Below are 19,826 nucleotides of genomic sequence, written 5' to 3' on the forward strand. Positions count from 1 at the left end.
AATAACATAAATAAACTAAAATACTAGAAAAGATGACTTGTCAGAATAATCTTATGAAAGTATATTGAAACTCAGTCTGTCAGTCCGTTTTCCTCCAGCAGGTTGTTGCAGAGGCTCTGGGCTCTGGCTGCAAATGCTTCGTCCCAAATTATCATGTAGAAAACAGCAAAAAGGTAAAAAGAGCTGATCCTTCTTATCAAAGAGGGAACAAAAGTGAAAACACTGTCACTGTGACCTGGAGAGTATCTTTCCTGTCTCAGCCAAGTGTTCCTGGTGTTTCAGTCATAAATACAGTATGTATGCACAAGGTGGCAGCCATTACAGCCTATTACAAGATCTTCTTCTTACAGCTGGGTGCACTTAACATTTCACTAAAATCTAATGAGCATGTTCAGTATGTAGTGGTGTCCTACCTGTAGATGCACTGTACTGCACATGCCCTCATCCTCCACGTTGAATCCATGCCATGTTTTGCAGCAGACAGAGAAGCATGCCCAGGTTTTCTCTGCAGCACACTGAACTGCATGGCCTCCTCCCACAAGACTGATACTCGACACTATTAACGAGGGTCCACCTTATCAACTTCATTTGAGTTCTTTGTCCTCGTTGGACATGAACTGTAGAGGGAATCAAAACATATAAGCCGTTTTTCTTGCTGTTAAACCGGATAGAACAAGCGGTTTGAGGACTTTGCTTTTCTCTTTGTTGCAGAAACAGATGCTTCTTCCTGCTCACGTGAGAGTGAAACATTCCCACTACAGTAATGTGTTAGATGAAGTATGCGGGATGTTTATGCAGGCTGTTGACTGCAACAAGTCCGGCTAATGCTCAGGAGAAACTTAGCCTGATCACTGTGATTGCATGTTTATTTTCTTGCCAATGAATGCCTGCAAAGTAATGAACAACTTCAGACACGCTTAATTAATAAGGACAAAATATTTGCCTTGAAATTTTCCTGTTTTTTGTTCAGTTCAGTGGTTGGCTCATTTTTCAGTCTCTGATCACCCATTTGCAGGATGATGTCTTGGGATGTCTTTTGGACATGTCATGTGACACAGAAGTGTCAAAGTACACAGTCTGCAGACTTTACTGACAGGAGCCTGTGAAAAGTGTGTGTTGTTGCACAGTTTAAAAAAAATCCAGTTATGATTGATGTTTTGTTTTGTCCATTAATACTGCTCAAATACTGTGCATAATTATTAGAATTAAAAGCATTAAAAATGAGACCAAATGCTAAAATATAGATGTTTCCAAGCTTTGCTGACTTGTGAGTGAAATGTTTTTTCAATGTTTAAGAGCTGGGACCCACTCAACAAATTCTGGCTGCCTTTGAACAGCGTCTTGGTTCAAGTTAAGTTTTCCAAGCAAAGATCACCACGTCACCATGTCCGGCGACTCAGACCCTTACATCTTTTCCACCGACACCCTGCCCACTGACCTCCGCTTCCTTCCTCCACTGGCCAATGGGCTTCTGGGATGGAGGGTGTACAACAGCATCATGCACATGGGTGGCGTGTATAACGGGGAGGGTGGGCAGTGCCACCGAGCAGATATCCCCTGTCCTCTGGCTGTGGAGGTTGAGACGGAGGAACCAGCCCAGCACACCTACAGCCTGGACACCCACACAGGTAGTCTCTGCAGTGGTGTTGTTGCTGATCTTATTTCAGGCTGTGAAGGATCATCGCTCTCTCATCTTCTCTTCCAGGCATTTTCAGCCACACTCTGAGCTCAGCCCGTGTGACCATCTCACAGTCTTTGTATTCACACCGATACCACCCCAACCTGATGGCGATGGAGGTCCTGTTGGTGCGTCAGGAGACTTCAGATAAGCCAATCACTGTCAAGCTGAACAGTTCGTTCACACCTAAGAGCAAAGACATTGTTTTCGAGTCTGGTCCTGATTACAAAGGAGGAAGGTGAGATTAACAACAATTAAAATGCACATTTTTGACTATGTAGTACAAGTATGATGTCTTACACACATTCATACATTCTCCTGCAGTCACATCCAAGGAAAGACGAACAGGGCTGAGTTCCCAGGAGGTTCCTGTCCCACAGTGCACCTCATCTGGACCCCCATACCCTCCACTCTGACACTGTCTCCAGAACAGAGCCAGGCTCGCTGGGGCTTCATCCTGGTTGTGGCCGACAGTTTAGACACTGTTGAGGCCACTTTCGATGAGGGCCTGAATCTGATGGCAACTGGTAACCTGCGGCCGTCTCATGAGAAGGCCTGGAGGGAACTGTGGCTGCACAGCAAGCTGGAGGCGACAGGGTCAGAGATCCTCTGCAAGGCTCTGATTGGCTGCATGTTCTACCTCCTCAGCGCCTTCCCCTCCATACATGACACCTCCAGCTCGTTTGGCGGTGTCAGTCCAGGTGGGTTGTCCAACGGAGGGGATGGGCAGGACTACTGGGGCCATGTTTTCTGGGACCAGGTATGGCAACTATGTCACTTGCTTGTTATTTGTTTGGGCTTCATGATGTAGCACACAATGACCCTGTCTTCCCATGATAGGACATCTGGATGTATCCTGGCATAGCCCTTTTCTATCCCAAACTAGGCCGAGCTGTGCTGGAGTACAGGGTCGGGACTATAGATGGTGCAAAAGACAACGCCCAAAAGCAGGGCTACAAGGTATGGTGATCTCATCTATGCAGTGAGCTAAACATGCACTTACAACGACCAAGTGTTGGTCTGGAAAATCATCTGTACACAAACAGAAATGTAAAAACAAGAATTTGTGGTTTTAGTTCGAGGTATACGCTCTATGTCTCCCTGGGACCAGATTACTTTGAGTCTCATTGGAACTGTGAGGTTTCATCAACTACAAAGACTGGAGGAATTTGCTGGGCCCGGCCAACAGGCTGCTGCACGCAACTTCCCGTAAAATCACAATTTGTTGGTTTTGTTTCAGTTTGTATAGCCTACAGATTAAACAATCAAGATGCAACATGTTGGTCGGTGAGCTTTGGAGATCCTCATTCAGGTGTTTTGTCAGCTTTGGACAGAGACAGGCTAGCTGTTCAAATGCTTATGCTAAACTACACAAACTGACATGTATTTCTATCTCCACATTTAGTATACAGACATGGTGTTGAGTGAGAGTGGTGTTGCTCTTCTGATCTAAATCTCAGAAAGAAAGCAAATAAGCAAAGCATAGCAAGTACAAGACAATAATTGTATTAGTAAATGTTAAAATAGAGTCTACGAAATTAGCAGATCAACAGTTAACCAAACAGTCATTTTAACAATTACCTTGAATGTTGGATTAACAGATTAGCATAATGGCTAGCTCGGTTAGCACTCACTCAGTTAAACTGACTGTGGCAGCAGCAGCGGATGCTACTAGCGACATCATGTTCAACTGAAAGCTGCAGCAGTGTGGCTGTATTTTAGGGTGGAGACTGTTTGCGTATGTGTATTCTTGTTGTTCCACATGTGTCAAACTGTGAGACCTCTGAAGAACAGACGCCATCTTTCCAGGGACTGAAGTTTCCATGGGAGAGCGCTGTGTCAGGGAGGGAGGTGTGTCCAGAGGACATTTATGGACAACAAGAGATTCACATAAATGGAGACGTCGCCCTGGCCTTCCAACACTATCTCTACCTCACTGAGGTACAGTCTAATCTCTGTCATATTGTCTCCGCCTGTGTGATGGTGTTAACTGAGCTCTCTGTTGCAGGATCTGCCCATGTTCACAGAGGGTCGGGGCAGTGAGGTGGTGTACGGTGTGGCTGATTACTGGGTTTCTAGAGTTACCTGGAATCCCGAAGACCAGAAATATCATCTCTTAGGTAAAAACCATTATTATAAAGATGGTAATTATACTGAATTTATGAAGCTTTACATGGTTATCAGGCAGCTTCTTTAATAAAAGCTATATTAAAGATGACTTATCTGCCAGTGGAATAACTAATCCTTAAACAATTTCCCTAATGAAATATAACTTGGCTCTCAGTGTTATTGAAGATACCTAAAAAGCTTTTGTAAATTCTATTGTGTGGCATTTCCCTTTTGTGCCATTTAGGTGTCATGCCTCCTGATGAGTATTATTACAACGTCAACAACTCTGTGTACACAAACACAGTGGCCAAATACAGGTACTAGTGTTTAAATTTTTCCCTGCAGTGCATATAAACTTATGAATACCAGTAATACAAAAAAGTTTCTCATTTATCAGTCTCCAGTTTGCTGTAGAATTGGCTGCTCTCCTCCAACATCCTGCACCAAAGGAATGGCAAGAAGTGGCCGAACACCTCAAAATACCTTTTGACCAAGAATCTCAGTACCATCCTGAGTATGATGGCTACATTAAAGGTTAATTTTGTGCCTTCTGGCCGACCTACGTAAGAACATTTAGTGTCCATTGCACTATGTCACAATGTCTTTTGGACTTCTCACAGGTCATCCAGTGAAGCAGGCAGACGCAGTGATGTTGGGCTATCCTCTTGCTTTGCCAATGTCCCCAGAGGTCAGGAGAAATGACCTTGAAGCATATGAGCCAGTAACAGACCCTGGTGGTCCAGCCATGACGTGGGTAAGACCCAGCATGTTTTGTGGTCAGGACAAAATTTCTGTTAAGTTGGGTTGACTCTATTAGCGATTTATTGCCAAATGTACTTTAAAAAAAGATGATATTTTCATGATTCATTCAATGTAAGCTGCTATAATCAATATTTTATATTAATAGTGGACCAAATGAGTATGCACAAGTAAAAGGAGTTATTATAAGTGACAAACACAGAGAGAGTTATCACCCAACTATGTAGTTCCCCTCAGCTCCACTGTGCTTTTTTGAGAGTTTATGCTAATAATGGTTGACTCTCACAGCTCTCATCCGCATTGTTTTCTACAGCACGCTGACAATTTCGGCTAAAACGCTTTGATAAACCTGCTTCCTGCTCAGCACCAAATGGGAGACAGACAAAGTTAGCAACTAGCTGGCGAACGTAGTGGAGGAATTAGCAGCTTTAAGAGCCAGATATTTCTCGCAGCGGTTGGTAGCGACCAAAAACAGAGCTAAAAGTGAGTAAATACTGGACTCTCATCATGTCTAAATGAAAGCTAATGTTGCTCTGTAACTGCTGGATGCATACACAGGCAACAGTTTGCGAACACATCAGCCATGTCAGCTTTGTAAGGTGACAGTATATCAATGTTGTGTTTACAGCTTGTTGTGCTGCCCACATAAGTATTAGGTGCAATATATACTCCAATAATGAAAAATAAAAGTGCTTGTTATGTAGCATTTGTCAGTGTTTTATTGTATAGTATTTAATCATTATTACCAAATGTAACATTGTTGCTGGTGGACTTGGAGCTATTTTTTTTTTCATCTACTTCAGATTGTGGTTTAATGTAGTCAAAGTTTTATTTTGTTTTTTATAAAATCTTAATCTGCATAGTAATAAGCAATAACTGTCAGATACATTTCTATAAATGTAAAGTTTTAATGATGACAATGTACAAGCCTGTTGTTGCTGCTCTTCTTTATTAATGAGCATATGTCTGCACCAATGCTTTTCTTTTTCATTGTAAGGGTATGTTTGCCATTGGCTGGCTGGAGCTAGGGGAGGCAGAGAAAGCTCACCATTTACTTGAGAAGTGCTTCAAGAACATCCAGGGACCGTTCCAGGTGTCTTTCTGACTCTTCTCACACACACACTTAATACTAATACATGCCTCTGATCTCAATATCCAGTGAATGTGTGTTTACCTCTCCCCACAGGTGTGGAGTGAGTCCTCGGATGGCTCTGGTGCAGTCAACTTTCTCACTGGCATGGGAGGATTCCTGCAAGCAGTGCTGTTTGGTTATACTGGCTTCAGGTCAGTTAGCAATCCTCTCACCATGCACAGTGAAAACCCACCTTATTACATATGCAACACGTAGGCAGAAGATTGACATAATGTGCTTTTTTCCTAGAGTTCAGAGGGAATGCCTGGCCTTTTCCCCACTTCTTCCCAAGGACATTTCTGAGCTGTGCATCCGTGGTGTGAACTACCTGGGCAGTCAGATGGACTGGCTGCTGAGGGAGAATGACGTTTGTATCATACTGAGGGAACAGGCGAGCAGTGCTGGCAACGCTAAGCCCTGTGATCTACAGGTTGTCCTGAAGGCATCAGGAACTAAAATCCCTCTCACGCCAGGTAACACATAAGCAAAGACATGCAGTGAGAGCCCACTTCTATTCTTTTTAGGACAAAGCTTATTAATGCAAAATATTGCATATAAAGTTCTACATTAATAATAAAGACCATACTTCACCATCCAAACTACATCCCATGAAAAGACAAGCAGACATAACACTGAACATAAGAAATTTCAGAAAAACACCAAATATCAAAAGGATTTGTAAAAAAATCCCTGTCTTATCCAGAGAGAAAGTCATGCACAACACTCGCACTCTCACTCAATAAGAGTGGTAAAAAGACAGATAGTAACATCCTGTAGCACAGCCCCCACAAAGCAGAGAAAACTGTGGGCTGCAGGGGTTGTAAGTAACCTCAGGGAGTGGCAAACCACTTAATAAGAATTAATAAGACAATGTGATTTCAGTAGAATGTATGTAGGAGTGAATATGGGGATTGTGATGGCAATTGTCACACACCAATCCAAAATGGTACATGATATATTCAATGAGAGGACATACTGAAAATTACCTTTTCCTGAACATTACTTAACAAACCTATTCGTTTAAATTCATTGGTATGTGTTTCCCTGTGCACCAAGTCCCATCTGATTTTATTTAGCGCTGTATTATTCTTACTTTGTTCAATAATTTCAAACACGTATCTTATATATCTTAATGACATTGATGTAGTAACACATTAATATTAATTTACTTGTCTGCATTTTCAGGGCAGCCAGTGACTTTTCCACGAGAGCCCGGCTGTGTTTGTAAACTGGCTTCCACATCTTCCTGCTGGCCTTTCTGAAACAGTGACTGTGACCCTCCTAATCATTTAATTTCCACAGAATTAAAAATATGTGGAGCAATTCATTTTATCTAAGATACTGTTAAGTTACTGTTAAGTTAGATTTGCCTTTTTTATCATTCAGAGATTAACAAACATTTCTTGCGATGTATTTTATCTTTATCTGTTATGAAACCATAAGCCAATTATGTTGTTTTGTAAATGAAATGTACTCTAATAAAACTCCTTCCTTTCTGTGCGAACCTTAATATTCCCCTTTTGTTTCCATGTCGTGTGTATGTGTTGTAAGTAGTAAACAGAACAGTAAAAAACCTGACCTTGGTGAGCTGAGCACCAAAGCATTTTTGTGGCTTCAAATATCCTGCAGCTTTGTTTCCTGGAGGGAAGCAGCAACAGTCTGCAGGAGAGGGTGGGGCAAAGCACAGAAAGAGGTCATCACAGTGACCATAAAAAACTGTTCTTGCCTCTTTAATTGCCCCTTTGTGCTTATACTTTTGCATTTCTTAAAATATACCGATGTGTGTTTCGTTGCATCATTACAGAAAGCACGAGATAAATCTTTGCATGTGTGTGACTGCGTTGGTTTAACTTGTCGACGATTTCCGCACTCAGCGCCATTGTTTGCTATTGTTATAACGGTGGGACCCGCCCTTGCGGGTAATCCCGTGCAACAAATCGAACGTGTAGCGTCACTGAGCTTCGCGCTGCAATTGGCTGGTGAAGATTTTGAAATAGTTTAACAGTTTTAGCCGGGAGGATTGTGGTCGCCGTCCAGGATCATACAGATTGCAGAGTTTACATGTGAACCGTGAAGAGAAGTGGGAACTCCTTCATTTTAACACATTTATTTTATGTCAATATGCGCTTGATTTAGCACTGAATATTAGTGGAGCAAGGAGCATCGGATTCCCTTCTTAAAAACCAGATGTCAAAGGTAACGCTAATTATTTTGACGTCCGAGACAATATTAACGTTAACTGGCTAACATCGTTTAAAGCATTGGGATAAGAGCAATTATAAGTAAACACGTTAATGACATCTTAGCTAAATGAACGTATGGTGTACCCCAGTAAATTTTCACTTGGTTTGCACCCAACAATATTTGACTATTTAATGTTGCATGGTCGTCGATAGCATTTGAGCTGAGCTAACGTATTACCTGCGAAAAATAAAGCTAACCTCATGGGGCAGTGTGTAAGATGTGGCCTGGATTTTAGTTTAAAAGGCCTAAATAACAAATTAACATCAACAGAATATGAAGAAGTAACAGTTCTGATGTTATGTCAAAGACCTCCTTGTCATGTGTTGCAGAGATCTCTACTTAACCTAGCATGCTAACCAGCTAGCTGCGGCCGGTTTGGTAATACCGCTTTGTACCTCAGGGGGCGACAGTACGACAGGAAAGCCCCCCAATAAGTTCAGATGGAAGATGCAACAAAAATAAACAAAAATGTTAAGAAAGGAAATATTCCGAAATAAATTCGTGCACCTTCTGTATTCAAGTTCCTCTCTTTTATCGAACTGAAATGTGATAAATTGCCTCGTTAACTCATCGTAAAACGCACTTCATTCAAACTCGACAGACGGACTCCAGTCAGCTGACAGGACCACAGGCTGTCCAGCTAGACAAGTGATGAAACACACAATGTGATATTACATTGAAATATTAAGAGTGTGGCTTTAATGGTGAAACGATAACGTTTTCATTAGTAAGTACCAATAGTGAACTTTGTGTCTTGGTGTTAAATCAGGGAAAAAATAATAAGAAGGACCTCTTTTCAGATTATTCCCCGAGGATACCGTTTTCTGTCAATAATGGCCTCAGTCATCAAGGTTTTGTGTATGGGGTGTAGTCAAGGTTGTAGAGTCTACCTGCTGTAACCCAGGTGTCTGGCTAGTTGAGGATGCATACCAAACGTAAGTGACTTGTGTTGTCTAGATTCTTCCTAGTCGTTGTTGAGGGGTTAAATATAAGTGGGTTCAAACTGTTGTATTAAAGGAAAATAAACGGCACGTCAACATAGGCATTAATACATAAGCAACCAGTCTGGTCTTTATGGCTTGTATGGTGATGCGTCAGGTAATATAGTTTGTAATGTGCCATCTCAAGTCTGTTCTAGTGTATCCCTATTTGACTGTGCGATCTTTTCCCCTCAGGCTGTCAACATGAACTCTGTATTATCACCTGTACGATCGCTCATGCAAATGTTCAATGGGAAAGTACAAGAATTCATCGGCGACATTGATAATGTCCACATGGTTTGGCTTGAGGAGATTCAACAAGAAGCCAACCGCATGTTGTCAAAGTAAGCTTATAGTAATTTTATAAACACAGACGGAATAAAGATTTAGGTTTCTTGTCCCTTTCACATGTTTCCATCTTCATAAGTATGTTGTTTTTCTCTAGAATTGTATTCAAGGTTTTTACTAATGACACTGTTTATTTTTATTTCAGAGATTTCAATGCTGAGCCAGAATTAATGCCAAAAACGCCATCACAGAAAAAGAGCACTCGCAGGAAGCGTGTGTCTTTGGGCCGTCAGGAGGAAGGTCAAGCGAGGCGAAGGTTTGTTGCCTTCATTACAGTTTTAGTAAAGACTAAGTCTTCACATTTCTTCAAACCTGAACAACAACACGCTGTGTCTTTTTGTAACCCTGATGTATATTGTCCTTTCCTGTCCAGATTTTCAAAGGGAAAGCGCAGCAACCTTCATGACTCCTCTGTCAAATCGCTGAACTTCATTGCTGAAGAGGAGACCGTTCCTGAGGCCTCCACCTCTGAAGCCAACGCCACCACACAGCCTAAACGCACCACCCGCAAAAACAAACAGACAAAGTCTGAGGCAGTAGAGGATGAGAGCCAGTTACCTCATGGCAGCTGTGAAACTCAGGAGGTGGAGAACAAGAAGCCAGAGCAGGCAGAGGAGGAAGAGATGGACATAAGCAACAAGGCGAAACATGCAGAAGTCGAGCTGGACCACTTATGTAGCACTACCCAGTGTGCACCTGAAATACCATCACCTGAGGTTGTTGTCAGCATCTCTTCAGCAGACCGCTTGTCCGCAGAGCGTGCTTCTCCTGGCCGTACAGCGGCTAAGATTGCCATAGCTGGTGCAGCTCAGAAGTCACGACGGAGCTCTGTACGGTGCTCCCTCAAGCTCCGTCACTCGCTGGCTGGTCTGCGGCACAGTATGACTCAGGAGTCTGTTCGCCGTGCGTCACGGCGTTCCATGCTAAAGGGGAAGGTGGCTCACATGGCCAGCTCCACATGTAGCAGCAACACTGATGGTGAGAAATAAGCATTGTTTGGTTTTATAGTTAAACGAAACACAAAGAAAATAGGAAATTCTTCCACACTTTGATTCTCATTTTTCTGTGTGTCTCATGTGGCTGTTATTGTGTTTGTTCGTTTGTTCTCCCTGGTTGTAGAGGACTGTCCAGAGGAAGAGGATAGAGAGGCGTGAGTATTGACTGGAAATCCAGAATGTTTGGATCCAAAATTTATTTTATATAGAGATTTGTCAACATGACTTAACCTTAACCTTTATTTATTTGATAGCGTTTCTGACCCCTATTAATTTATTCACTGCTGCAGCATGTTAGAAGCTGTGGCTGCTGAGGAAGAGGATAATGCTTCAGGTGAAGAATCCAAGGAAACTCCAGAGGTATGACTATATGTCTTTGTCTACTAAAACTGTCCAAACAGAATCTGAATTTATCCTTTGATTATTGATCAGCTGATGTTTTTGTTTTACATTATTTGTATCAAACAAACGTAGACCGACGTTAACCAACAGCTTCATCCGTCTGTTGGACGCATTACTCGATCTGTGGCTGCAAACTCCCCCACACTGGCACCCCCGTCACTGTATATCAGTAAGCAGACAATAAGCACTCCCAGCAAGAGAACAGGTATGTGAACTCTCCAATTTATTTATTTAATGGTCCCTTTTAAACATAACCAGTTATGTACCAAAATGCAACTTATATGCACTAATGTCCATTTGTGTCTGGGTTCCAGTTGCCACTGAAAAGCAACGGGCTTCCAAGTCAGGTCCAAGGTGAGTGCTGTGTGTGTTTTTCCTTTAATGAGGTGAGAGATTACTGCACTTTATGATGTCTGCAATAACGTCGACATATTAACTTGTTGAGAATGTTAAATATATGTTGTAGGGCTGTCAAAATTGGCCAAAAATGACATTTGAATATTCCCTCTAAAAACCACATAGGTTCGAATCATTTGAATATGCATATTTGCACATTATGTCCATGAGAGAGGAAAACCAGGACAACACGAGACATACTACTTGTATATTATTTCAACATAAACATCCTTAAGATACACATATGCACGATGTACAAAAAACATATAAAATCTTGTTCTCTCCCTTGCTGAATTATGAAAGTGACGTGTGCAGTTGCTTAGGTCCACGAGTCCTGGAAAGGCTTCAGTGTCCTGGACAAATGGGAGGAATTCATGTCACATTACAGAATTTTTTTTCAGTATTAAATGAGAGAAACCGAAACAGCTTTTATATCACCAGACTCCGTTCACAGAAACATTGATTTTATTATTATAAAACACAATTAATTCAAATGCGACTAAAGCAAAATAAAACTTACCAAAACCTTCTTGGTTCGTTTTTCACTGTTCCAACCTAACTCTTCACGATTGAATATATAGATTTTAACAATTTGAATATAAATTCAAATTTAGAATATTCATTGACAGCCCTAATGTGTTGTGTGTTTTCCAAAATGTTGTTTCAGTGTCTCTAGGTCACGCCTGAGTACCAAACGCAAAGCACCAGATACTGCAGAGGAAAGTCCTACAAAGAGGTTCTCTCCTCCCAAGAAGAGTCAAAGTGTAAGCTGCAGAAATCTTGCAGAGTTAAGAAATAGAAAATATGGAGAGAAATGGATAAAAGACAATGAATGGATTTCTTAACCAGCTGCTTTTCCTTTGTTCTGAATACATAGGCAGTCAAACCCAACATGCGATCCTTCCTCCACACTGTGCAGAAGAATCAGTTGCTAATGATGACTCCAAATAGCCTGGGCCGCACTGCTGTTATCAAGTCCTTCATTAAACACACCACTCCTATGAAGGTTGATCCTAAGGTAAGTTATACACTTGCTCAGTGCAAAGAAACAACGTTGTCATGCTGTGAAATGTTCGCAGTGTGGAACCCGACTGTGGAAAAGGAGAGCAAAGCTGTAGCACCAGCAGGCTGAGGTGGACGAAACACAGTACAGCACATTATAGGATGGATCAGATTTTGATGTGCTTTATATTAGCTGATACAAACCATTAAAATGTGGTTCAGCTCAAGACATTACATCTGACTAAGTAAACTCCACTGGCCCAAAAGAGACGTGGTATTGCAGTGAATTGCATTTGTGTCAGCATAACTCTCCATGGGAATTATTACTTTTCAGATATTAGTATTGTGGCTCACATTTTTGTTGAGCTATTGAATGATGTGATCCTCTTATTTGGCTCTTTTTTTTTTCTCTCCCCAGTTGAGCACTGGTTTAGTGGTAAGTGTAATGTAGTTGAAAGCACTGTATGCTGCCTTTGCTGGTGTCTAATATCCTATCATGCATCTTGATTAAATGTCTCCTTATTTACCACATACTTCAGACAAGCCCCTTTCACACTTCCACATTTAAACTTAAATGTTCAGGCGTTTGTTTTTGTCAGAACTGAAATTAGGACTCTTAACAGTTTGATATCTGAAGATTTTGGAAGATTTCTGTTAAATTTGGGCTCATGTGAGATCAAGAGCAGCAACATTCTCAAATTAACCACTCAAAGTGTTTCGTAGTATAGACTCTGTGACAGACAGTTATACATGTAAATGACTGAAAACCACATCATAGTAATTGAGCCCTGACATTTTGCAGGGTCCACTGGTGAAAGGGACAACTGTATTTTCACAAAAACCCAAACTGCACCTGTTAGTTGATGTCTCTCACATCCCAAGGGTCACTAATCCTCATCCTTTGCAATCTTTTAATCTAACAATCCTTCAAACCACCTAAAATGGCTTTGGTGACCTCACTGTTTGTTGCCTTTGACACATACTTTGATCACAAGTAGAAACTGAAGTGAAAATCCATCTTAACCAAAAGCTAGAGCTGTGCGACATGACCAAAATCTCAAATCTGGATATAAGTCATTTCATATCCAGATAGCCTACATATCACATATCAGCACATTTTCCGCAAATATGTAGTTTATATAAAATGACCACATGGAAAGGCCTTTTTTTTTTTTTAATTACATCTTGATTACATATTCGACAAATAAAATGTACTTAGTTTTGTTTGATTATTCTTCTCCCTTATTTACAACCTTTCCAGTTAAGCATGATATTATCATGACATTATTCTTGTACAGGTGGAAAAAGAGGTCGAGTCCGTTGGGGAACAGGTCTGTAGCATAGTTTGGCCAGTACGGATGTGTAGTTCATGACTTTTCATATGTGAGATCTATTTTGTCACTGTTCTTTTTGAGGTGTGGGCTCAAAATCTGGCTGCAAGTTTGTAGTTTTGTCTATTTTAACAGTAACTTTATGGCTTCCAACAATGTCTGTCTCTCCACTCAGTCTGTTTAAATTGTCCACACAGTAGTTTGGAGACTGATGATCACAGATCAAAGGACAGGGTGAGCTCCCCACAGTTCAGCAATGTGAGAACAAACTCAATGGAAATAAAGTCTGTCAGGATGGATTTTGCTTCATCTGTTTGCTCCAAGGATATGGTGGTTGGTTTCCACGTGAATGCGCTCCACCTGCTACTTTGGTTGTTTTTGCATTTGCCACCTATTGCAGTGTGATAGAATTAGCTGATTTCTGACAACGTTTCCTCTTTTCTCAGACAAAAGAATTGAATTTGGTGTTAGCACATTCCATGGCTAATAGCATCTATTGTAGACCCACACACTGGAGCAGTGTTGCTGTATTTAATATTGAGGGACAGGCAAGAGAAACTGTGAGCGTTGCTGGATGATGTAGATGGTTTAAAGAGACGCAAGATCTATTTTATTACTATTCTTTTTGAGGTGTGGGCTCAAAATCTGGCTGCAAGTTTGTATTATTGTAACAGTAACTTTTTTGACTTCCAGTGATGTCTGTCTCTCCACTCAGTCTGTTGAAATTGTCCACACAGTAGTTTGGAGACTGATAAATTATGTCTGATCAAAGGACAAGACAAAGTCTGTCAGGATGGATTTTACTTCATCTGTTTACTCCAAGGATATGGTGGTTGGTTTCCACGTGAATGCGCTCCTCCTGCTACTTCAGTTGTTTTTGCATTTGCCACCTATTGCAGTGTGATAGAATTAGCTGATTTCTGACAACGTTTCCTCTTTTCTCAGACAAAAGAGCGTCAAAAACTGGAAGCACTCAAAAAGAAGCAGGAGCTCGAGGAGGAACGAATGAAGAAAATGGAGGAGGAGAGGAAAAGGAAACAGGACGAGCTTAAAAGGTTAACACTCAGCCTTTTAACGCACTCGGATTGGACAGTGCAATGATGTGTTCTTTCTTTTTTTAACTTGTAAAATTTGTTTTGTAGGAAGAGAGACGAGAGGCTAAGAAGAGTGTTTGAGGCCAAAGTAAAAGAGGAGCAGAGGGAGGAAGAAAAGAAAAAGAAGATTGAGCAAAAAATGGCTCAGATTGATGAGAAAAATGATAAGGTATGCAACAAATGTGATGGCTCTGAGTCTGTATGTTCATCTGGAAACAGATTTCAACCCTTGTGTCTAATCTTTGATATTGTGTCTCTTCGTGCAGCGTCTGGCAGAGGAGAAGGCCAAGAAGAAGGTGGCTGCTAAACGTCAAGAGGAGCTGGAGCTGAAGAAGAAGCTGGAAGAAGAGGCCAAAAGGAAGAAGATCCAGCAAGCAGTAAGACGATGCTCTTTTATTTATTTTTTGATGTAGTCATTTCTGGTCCTGTACTTAGTTTGGTGCACACTGGGGCGTTCATCAAGTATATCAATCCTCTGCGGCTGCAAAGAATTGTGCTGCTGATTATGTGTTCCTCTTCACCCTGCGCCGTAACTCTGATAAGCCATGTCTCCTTTCCTCAACAACATAGATTACTTTCGTCTCATACCACGAGGTACATTAGGACTTGTAGATTAGGTTCCCCTCTGTTGAATGTTACCCTAGCAACTGAAGTAATTTTCCCACACTTTGTGTATGTTGTAGTGCTTTTAAATCTTGTGTCTGGAATTTGCTTGGATGTGTGTATGTATGTATGGGTGCTTAAATGGATTCAAAGTCTCCAGACTGCACATTTAGCATCAATGAGTTTTTTTAGTAGCTTCTTTTCATTTTCTTTGCAAGTCATTTTCTTTGTGTTTGAAAATGTAAGCAAGAGGAGAAGCGGCAGCAAGAGTTGCTGGCTCAGAAGAAGGCCGAGGAGGAGGAACAGCAAGCTCGTAAGCTGGCCGAAGCTCGCAGAGCGCTGGAGCTGAAGAGGGAGCAGGAGCGTGAGAGGGAGAGAGAGAGAGAGCTGGAGAGAGAACGACTCGCTGCTGAAAGGTCAGTCAGGACTACTTTATAAACTAAGTGGCCAAATTATCTTTTTCAACAGAGTGATGGTGTATTGCAGCTGTTGCAAATGCAAACTTGCATTTGTGACAACAGTAGTAATAAGGTTTATTTACACCAGAATTTGTTGTACTGACTTAAAGTCTGTATTTCAGAGAGCGAGTGGAAAAGGAAAAAGCTCTGGCTCTGCAGCGAGAGCTGGAGAGAGCAGCAAGAGAGAAGGAGAGGAGAGAGCTGGAGGAGAGGAGAAAGGCACTCGAGGAAAAAAGAAAACTGGTAAGAAGCCAACACCTGGAACCAAAATGAAACAATGACTCCTGAAAACTGCCTGGAAAAACATTTTTACTGTCGGCCAAAGAGCAACAGAGAAACCATTGGTGAGAGGGTACAGCAAAGTCCTTCTTCATTGTATCTGCAGGTCACGAAAGTCTTGAAGTACTGCATTCAATTTCCTCAACAAAGGTCTTAAAATCTATTAAATTCTGATATTTTAAGGGAAAAGTCTTAAATATTTTCTTTTAACCTCGTACCCTCTAATTTTGAGTTGAAATCTGATTGTTGCACCCTGTGGATTAGCAGGACACTCATTGAAGTTAGTTTATGCAGATTTCAGCAGCTCTGGGTTTGTTACTTTGGCCGCTCAGCCGTCTGATTGTTCATGTGTTTTTTCTCCCACTAGGAGGAGCAGCAGAGATTAGCTGCTGAAGAGAAAGCTGCACAAGAGCGAGAAGCTGCTGCTAAGCAGAGGGAAGCTGCTGCTAAACAGGCTGCTGCTAAACAGGTAAACCAGCAGGGGGCAATTATACTTCAGGTGTAGGTTCACCTGCACTGCTGAATATATGTAAAAGTTGACTTCAAGGTCAAATCTGCATTTGAAAGAGAGGTTCACCTGAAGTAAAAAAAAAAACAAAAAAAAACCAAATGTCTCCATGTAGCCATGTGAACAGTTTAGGTTTAGTTTATTTAGCTTTTTTGTTCACAGGCTTTGCCTTTGAAAACTTTCAAATCGTCCCTACAAAAATGCTATTCAGGTTTTCTGTGGATAGTCCACATTTGGGTGAACAGACTCCTAGAGTGAGTAATACTGTAGCAGCTGACATTTATGACCTAATATACCTCTACCTCTCTCCTCCTCAAGGTCACTGCTGCCCTGAATGAGACAGTGGATATCGAGGTAAGAATCTTCACACAGACTGTCTGAAAATCAGTTGCAGTCTTCTTTGCTGTCTTGGCATGTTTCTGCCACCTGTTGCACAATAATGCATGTGTGTTTTTCTACGCATGCATGAGATAAAAAACAATTGAAATGAAAATATCTCTAGAGCACTGCTCGAGGTCTGAAACTTAAAGGGAACCTTTAAGCAGTGACAGACATATTTACTACCTTTATTTTTAACCTTTGCAGAAGTCTGTAATGAGCACACCTGTAGGAAAAGGTGGTGGCCTCAATGTGACCATTGATATTGAGGTAAGTTTAAATAATGCATTTTTGGCATACACATCAAATCAATTTCTATCTTAAAACATGATAAAACTAATTTCTCATCAGTGTAAAGCCTCATCATGTGTTTTATCCTTCTCATCAGAAGTCACCACAATCCTACGCCATCACTCCAAAGGGCGGCAACAAACCTTTGATGTCCAAAAGTGCAGAAGATTATGGGATGGACCAGAACAGTGACGACTCTACTGATGATGAATCTGCCCCGAGGAAACCTATTCCATCCTGGGCTGAAGGTAGGCATGATTTAGTATAATATAATGCTGTAGTGTTGTTTATGAATCCATATAAGTAAGTGTGTATTGCGAAATGCACAAGGTTGAAATTTAGTGTTTTTTAAACCCCTCCCTTAACAGTGATTGTCCAATCATAGTTGATAACCATGACTAGGCACAGCAGGTGTGTGGAGGTTCAGGTTTCTCCAGAAGCTACGCACATATGGCTGTAGTCAGAGTGATGCTCTGTATTGTAAGAATGTGTGGGAATGTGTGTTTTTTTTTTTTTTTAAACACAGGAACTAAAGTATAAACTGTCAAACCTTTGTTAAGCTGCTCTAATTTAAGATGCAATGGTTGATGTGTCCCGTTATGTTAATGTAACATATCATTAACTAATGACATTAATTTGTTGGTTTACAGGTTACATTTTTAAAAAGCCCCATTTTCAACTTGCACATCCGCTATGTAGCATAATGCATATTTGCATATGAATATTTCCCCACTTTGTGGAAACTGGTCCTCGATGCTGTCAGTTTTGAGGTTAACATTAGCAGTTGTGTCCTGCTCTTGATTGGGTTTTGGTAATTACAACGGCATTACGATTACCAAAACATGTCAGTCTTTACCTTGAAAGCCTTTTTCAGCAGTAAAAGTGGAAACACAGTTCTGAAAATTGAATCAAGTATGGGTTATGTTAAGTGAAAAACATGCTGATCTTTCACTTTTCCTTGGCTTATTTATAACACTAGGACTAAGTAGCTGTATGCTACAATACAAGAACAGCACTTTATTACCACATCCTCTGTATGGATTATCAGCTGGTGAGGAAGCTGACATTGTGTTGGGAAAATGTACCGTTAGCCTCAGTCTTTTAGTATAATATAATGTGTATTGCCCTGAGTGTGTACGTTCTTTGACAATATTTTTGTTTCAAAAGGAATGAGCTGGAAACATTGACCGTCATCTGAACACATATCTAAGTCTCACGTTGTCGTCTTGAATGAAAACACTGCATTTCAATTTTTCTCCCTTCCAGGTCACAACCTGCAGCAGATAATTATGAAGCAGTACTTCAACCCTCCTGATTTAGACTCTTTCTTCGGAACAATTGAACCACCCAGACTGGAAAACATGTTTTACAAGAGCAAGCCTCGCTACTTTAAACGCACCAGCTCTGCTGTGTGGCACTCACCACCCCTTGGATCCAAATAATGTCTGTGAGACTGATGCACATGTATATAGCTGTATAAAGTCACATTTTTTTTGTTTTAAACTGTTTCCAATAAAGTGATGTTTTGAATGTTTTGTTTTTTCACTCTTAAATTTCAGGTTTTAAGCATCAACATTTTAGTTAATGTGTTACTCGTTTGTAAGATATCATGGATATAAAGGTATACGTAGGTGATGAAATTGATTAGCCATGCCTCTACTTGAAAACGGGTGTGTTTTATAACACAGTGGGATGTGAATGTTTGAAAGCTTGTGTGAAATGGCCAGGGTCCTCCTTTTGGCTCTGGCAGGTCGTGGCACTGCAGTGGTTGCCTGTGGCAGGTGAGTTGGAAGTGGAAACATCTCCCTTGTCTTTCAAATCAGGGTCAAATTTTGTTGGTTTGTTGTCATGATGGGTCAGCAGCCGTAACTCTTTCAGGATGGTTCATTTTGTTTTTCATTTTTCTGTATTTTTTTCGAAGGAGGCTATAAATTTCCCCTTTTTAACTAAATAAAGGATAAAAATACTTTACCAATAATTGCTTTTACAGTCAGAACTGCAGGTTAACCGCAATGTGATAACAAATCCTCAGTTTTAGTATTCTTTAAAAATGAGACTACTTAAATATAAAATGAAAATATGAGGGAAAAATCCTGTTACATGGTTCCTTGTTTTCATTCACAATTCACCTGTTTTTCACTGTTTTGTGTCTGTTTTTACTTATTGGCAACATGAGTGACAATGGATGCTGACAGTTATAAGTATAAGTAGTACAAAATATGAAAATAGAATTTACAATTGTAAAAATGTCAATAGTCCGCCCTCCAGTAGGCCCATCACCCACAGGAGGGATCAGAAGGGGCCAATGCGGTGGGATTTGGGTGGCAGGCGGGGGCCCAGACGGCCCAATCACTGGACTCGGAATCTAGCAATGGGGACATGGAATGTCAATAGTTAATATTGTTGTGTTAATATTTGTTACAGGGTGCTATGAGGTGGAACAGGAGCTCCAGTTACTTCCCCATCTTCAAATGACTTCTACTTCTTTGGCATACACACGTAGAATAGGTGTTGATCTTCTATCTAAATCTCAGTAAGAAAACAAATAAGCAAAATTCCAAAAATGCTGTTCTATTTAAATCCCCATAAGATAAACTTTATTTATCCCCAGCCGGGGAAATTTGGGCATTACAGCAGCATGTAATAGAAATAGTACAAGACAATAATTGTATTAGTAAATGTTAAAATAGAGTCTATAAAATTAGCAGATCAACAGTTAACCAAACAGTAAATGTAACTCATATCTTAAATGTTGGATTAACACATTTGCATAATGGCTACCCCCTTTTAGCACTCACTCAGTTAAACTGACTGTGGCAGCAGCAGCGGATGCTACTCG

The 19,826-nt window shown here is 40.9% G+C and overlaps 2 protein-coding genes across 5 annotated transcripts; both read left to right on the forward strand.

Moving 5' to 3' along the window:
* Positions 1–575: 575 nt before the first annotated feature.
* On the forward strand, positions 576–7,182 carry pgghg (protein-glucosylgalactosylhydroxylysine glucosidase). Of its 3 annotated transcripts, none has more exons than XM_041939017.1 (14): positions 576–1,109; positions 1,297–1,628; positions 1,706–1,916; positions 2,003–2,438; positions 2,519–2,638; positions 3,488–3,619; positions 3,687–3,798; positions 4,032–4,104; positions 4,185–4,321; positions 4,408–4,541; positions 5,544–5,639; positions 5,733–5,830; positions 5,928–6,151; positions 6,864–7,182. In XM_041939017.1, exons 2-14 carry the CDS (start codon positions 1,385–1,387, stop codon positions 6,938–6,940), a joined length of 2,094 nt encoding a protein of 697 aa, XP_041794951.1. In that variant the 5' UTR covers positions 576–1,109; positions 1,297–1,384; the 3' UTR covers positions 6,941–7,182. The 3 variants fall into 3 exon arrangements, with proteins under 3 accessions (XP_041794951.1, XP_041794950.1, XP_041794949.1); XM_041939016.1 differs by having other exon boundaries at positions 576–735; XM_041939015.1 differs by having other exon boundaries at positions 576–1,628.
* A 523-nt stretch (positions 7,183–7,705) lies between these two features.
* On the forward strand, positions 7,706–18,517 carry LOC121608031 (inner centromere protein-like). 2 transcript variants are annotated; one of them, XM_041939129.1, is made up of 21 exons: positions 7,706–7,874; positions 9,098–9,246; positions 9,396–9,506; positions 9,624–10,228; positions 10,370–10,400; positions 10,536–10,605; positions 10,720–10,852; positions 10,962–11,001; positions 11,711–11,807; positions 11,921–12,061; positions 12,464–12,481; positions 14,322–14,431; positions 14,519–14,639; positions 14,737–14,847; positions 15,320–15,489; positions 15,654–15,774; positions 16,178–16,279; positions 16,637–16,672; positions 16,904–16,966; positions 17,085–17,235; positions 18,254–18,517. In XM_041939129.1, exons 1-21 carry the CDS (start codon positions 7,866–7,868, stop codon positions 18,427–18,429), a joined length of 2,565 nt encoding a protein of 854 aa, XP_041795063.1. In that variant the 5' UTR covers positions 7,706–7,865; the 3' UTR covers positions 18,430–18,517. The 2 variants fall into 2 exon arrangements, with proteins under 2 accessions (XP_041795063.1, XP_041795066.1); XM_041939132.1 differs by lacking the exon at positions 12,464–12,481.
* The last annotated feature ends 1,309 nt before the right edge of the window (positions 18,518–19,826 follow it).

This window comes from Chelmon rostratus, chromosome 6 (genome assembly GCF_017976325.1).
Source record: "Chelmon rostratus isolate fCheRos1 chromosome 6, fCheRos1.pri, whole genome shotgun sequence".
Taxonomy (NCBI): Eukaryota; Metazoa; Chordata; class Actinopteri; order Chaetodontiformes; family Chaetodontidae; genus Chelmon; species Chelmon rostratus.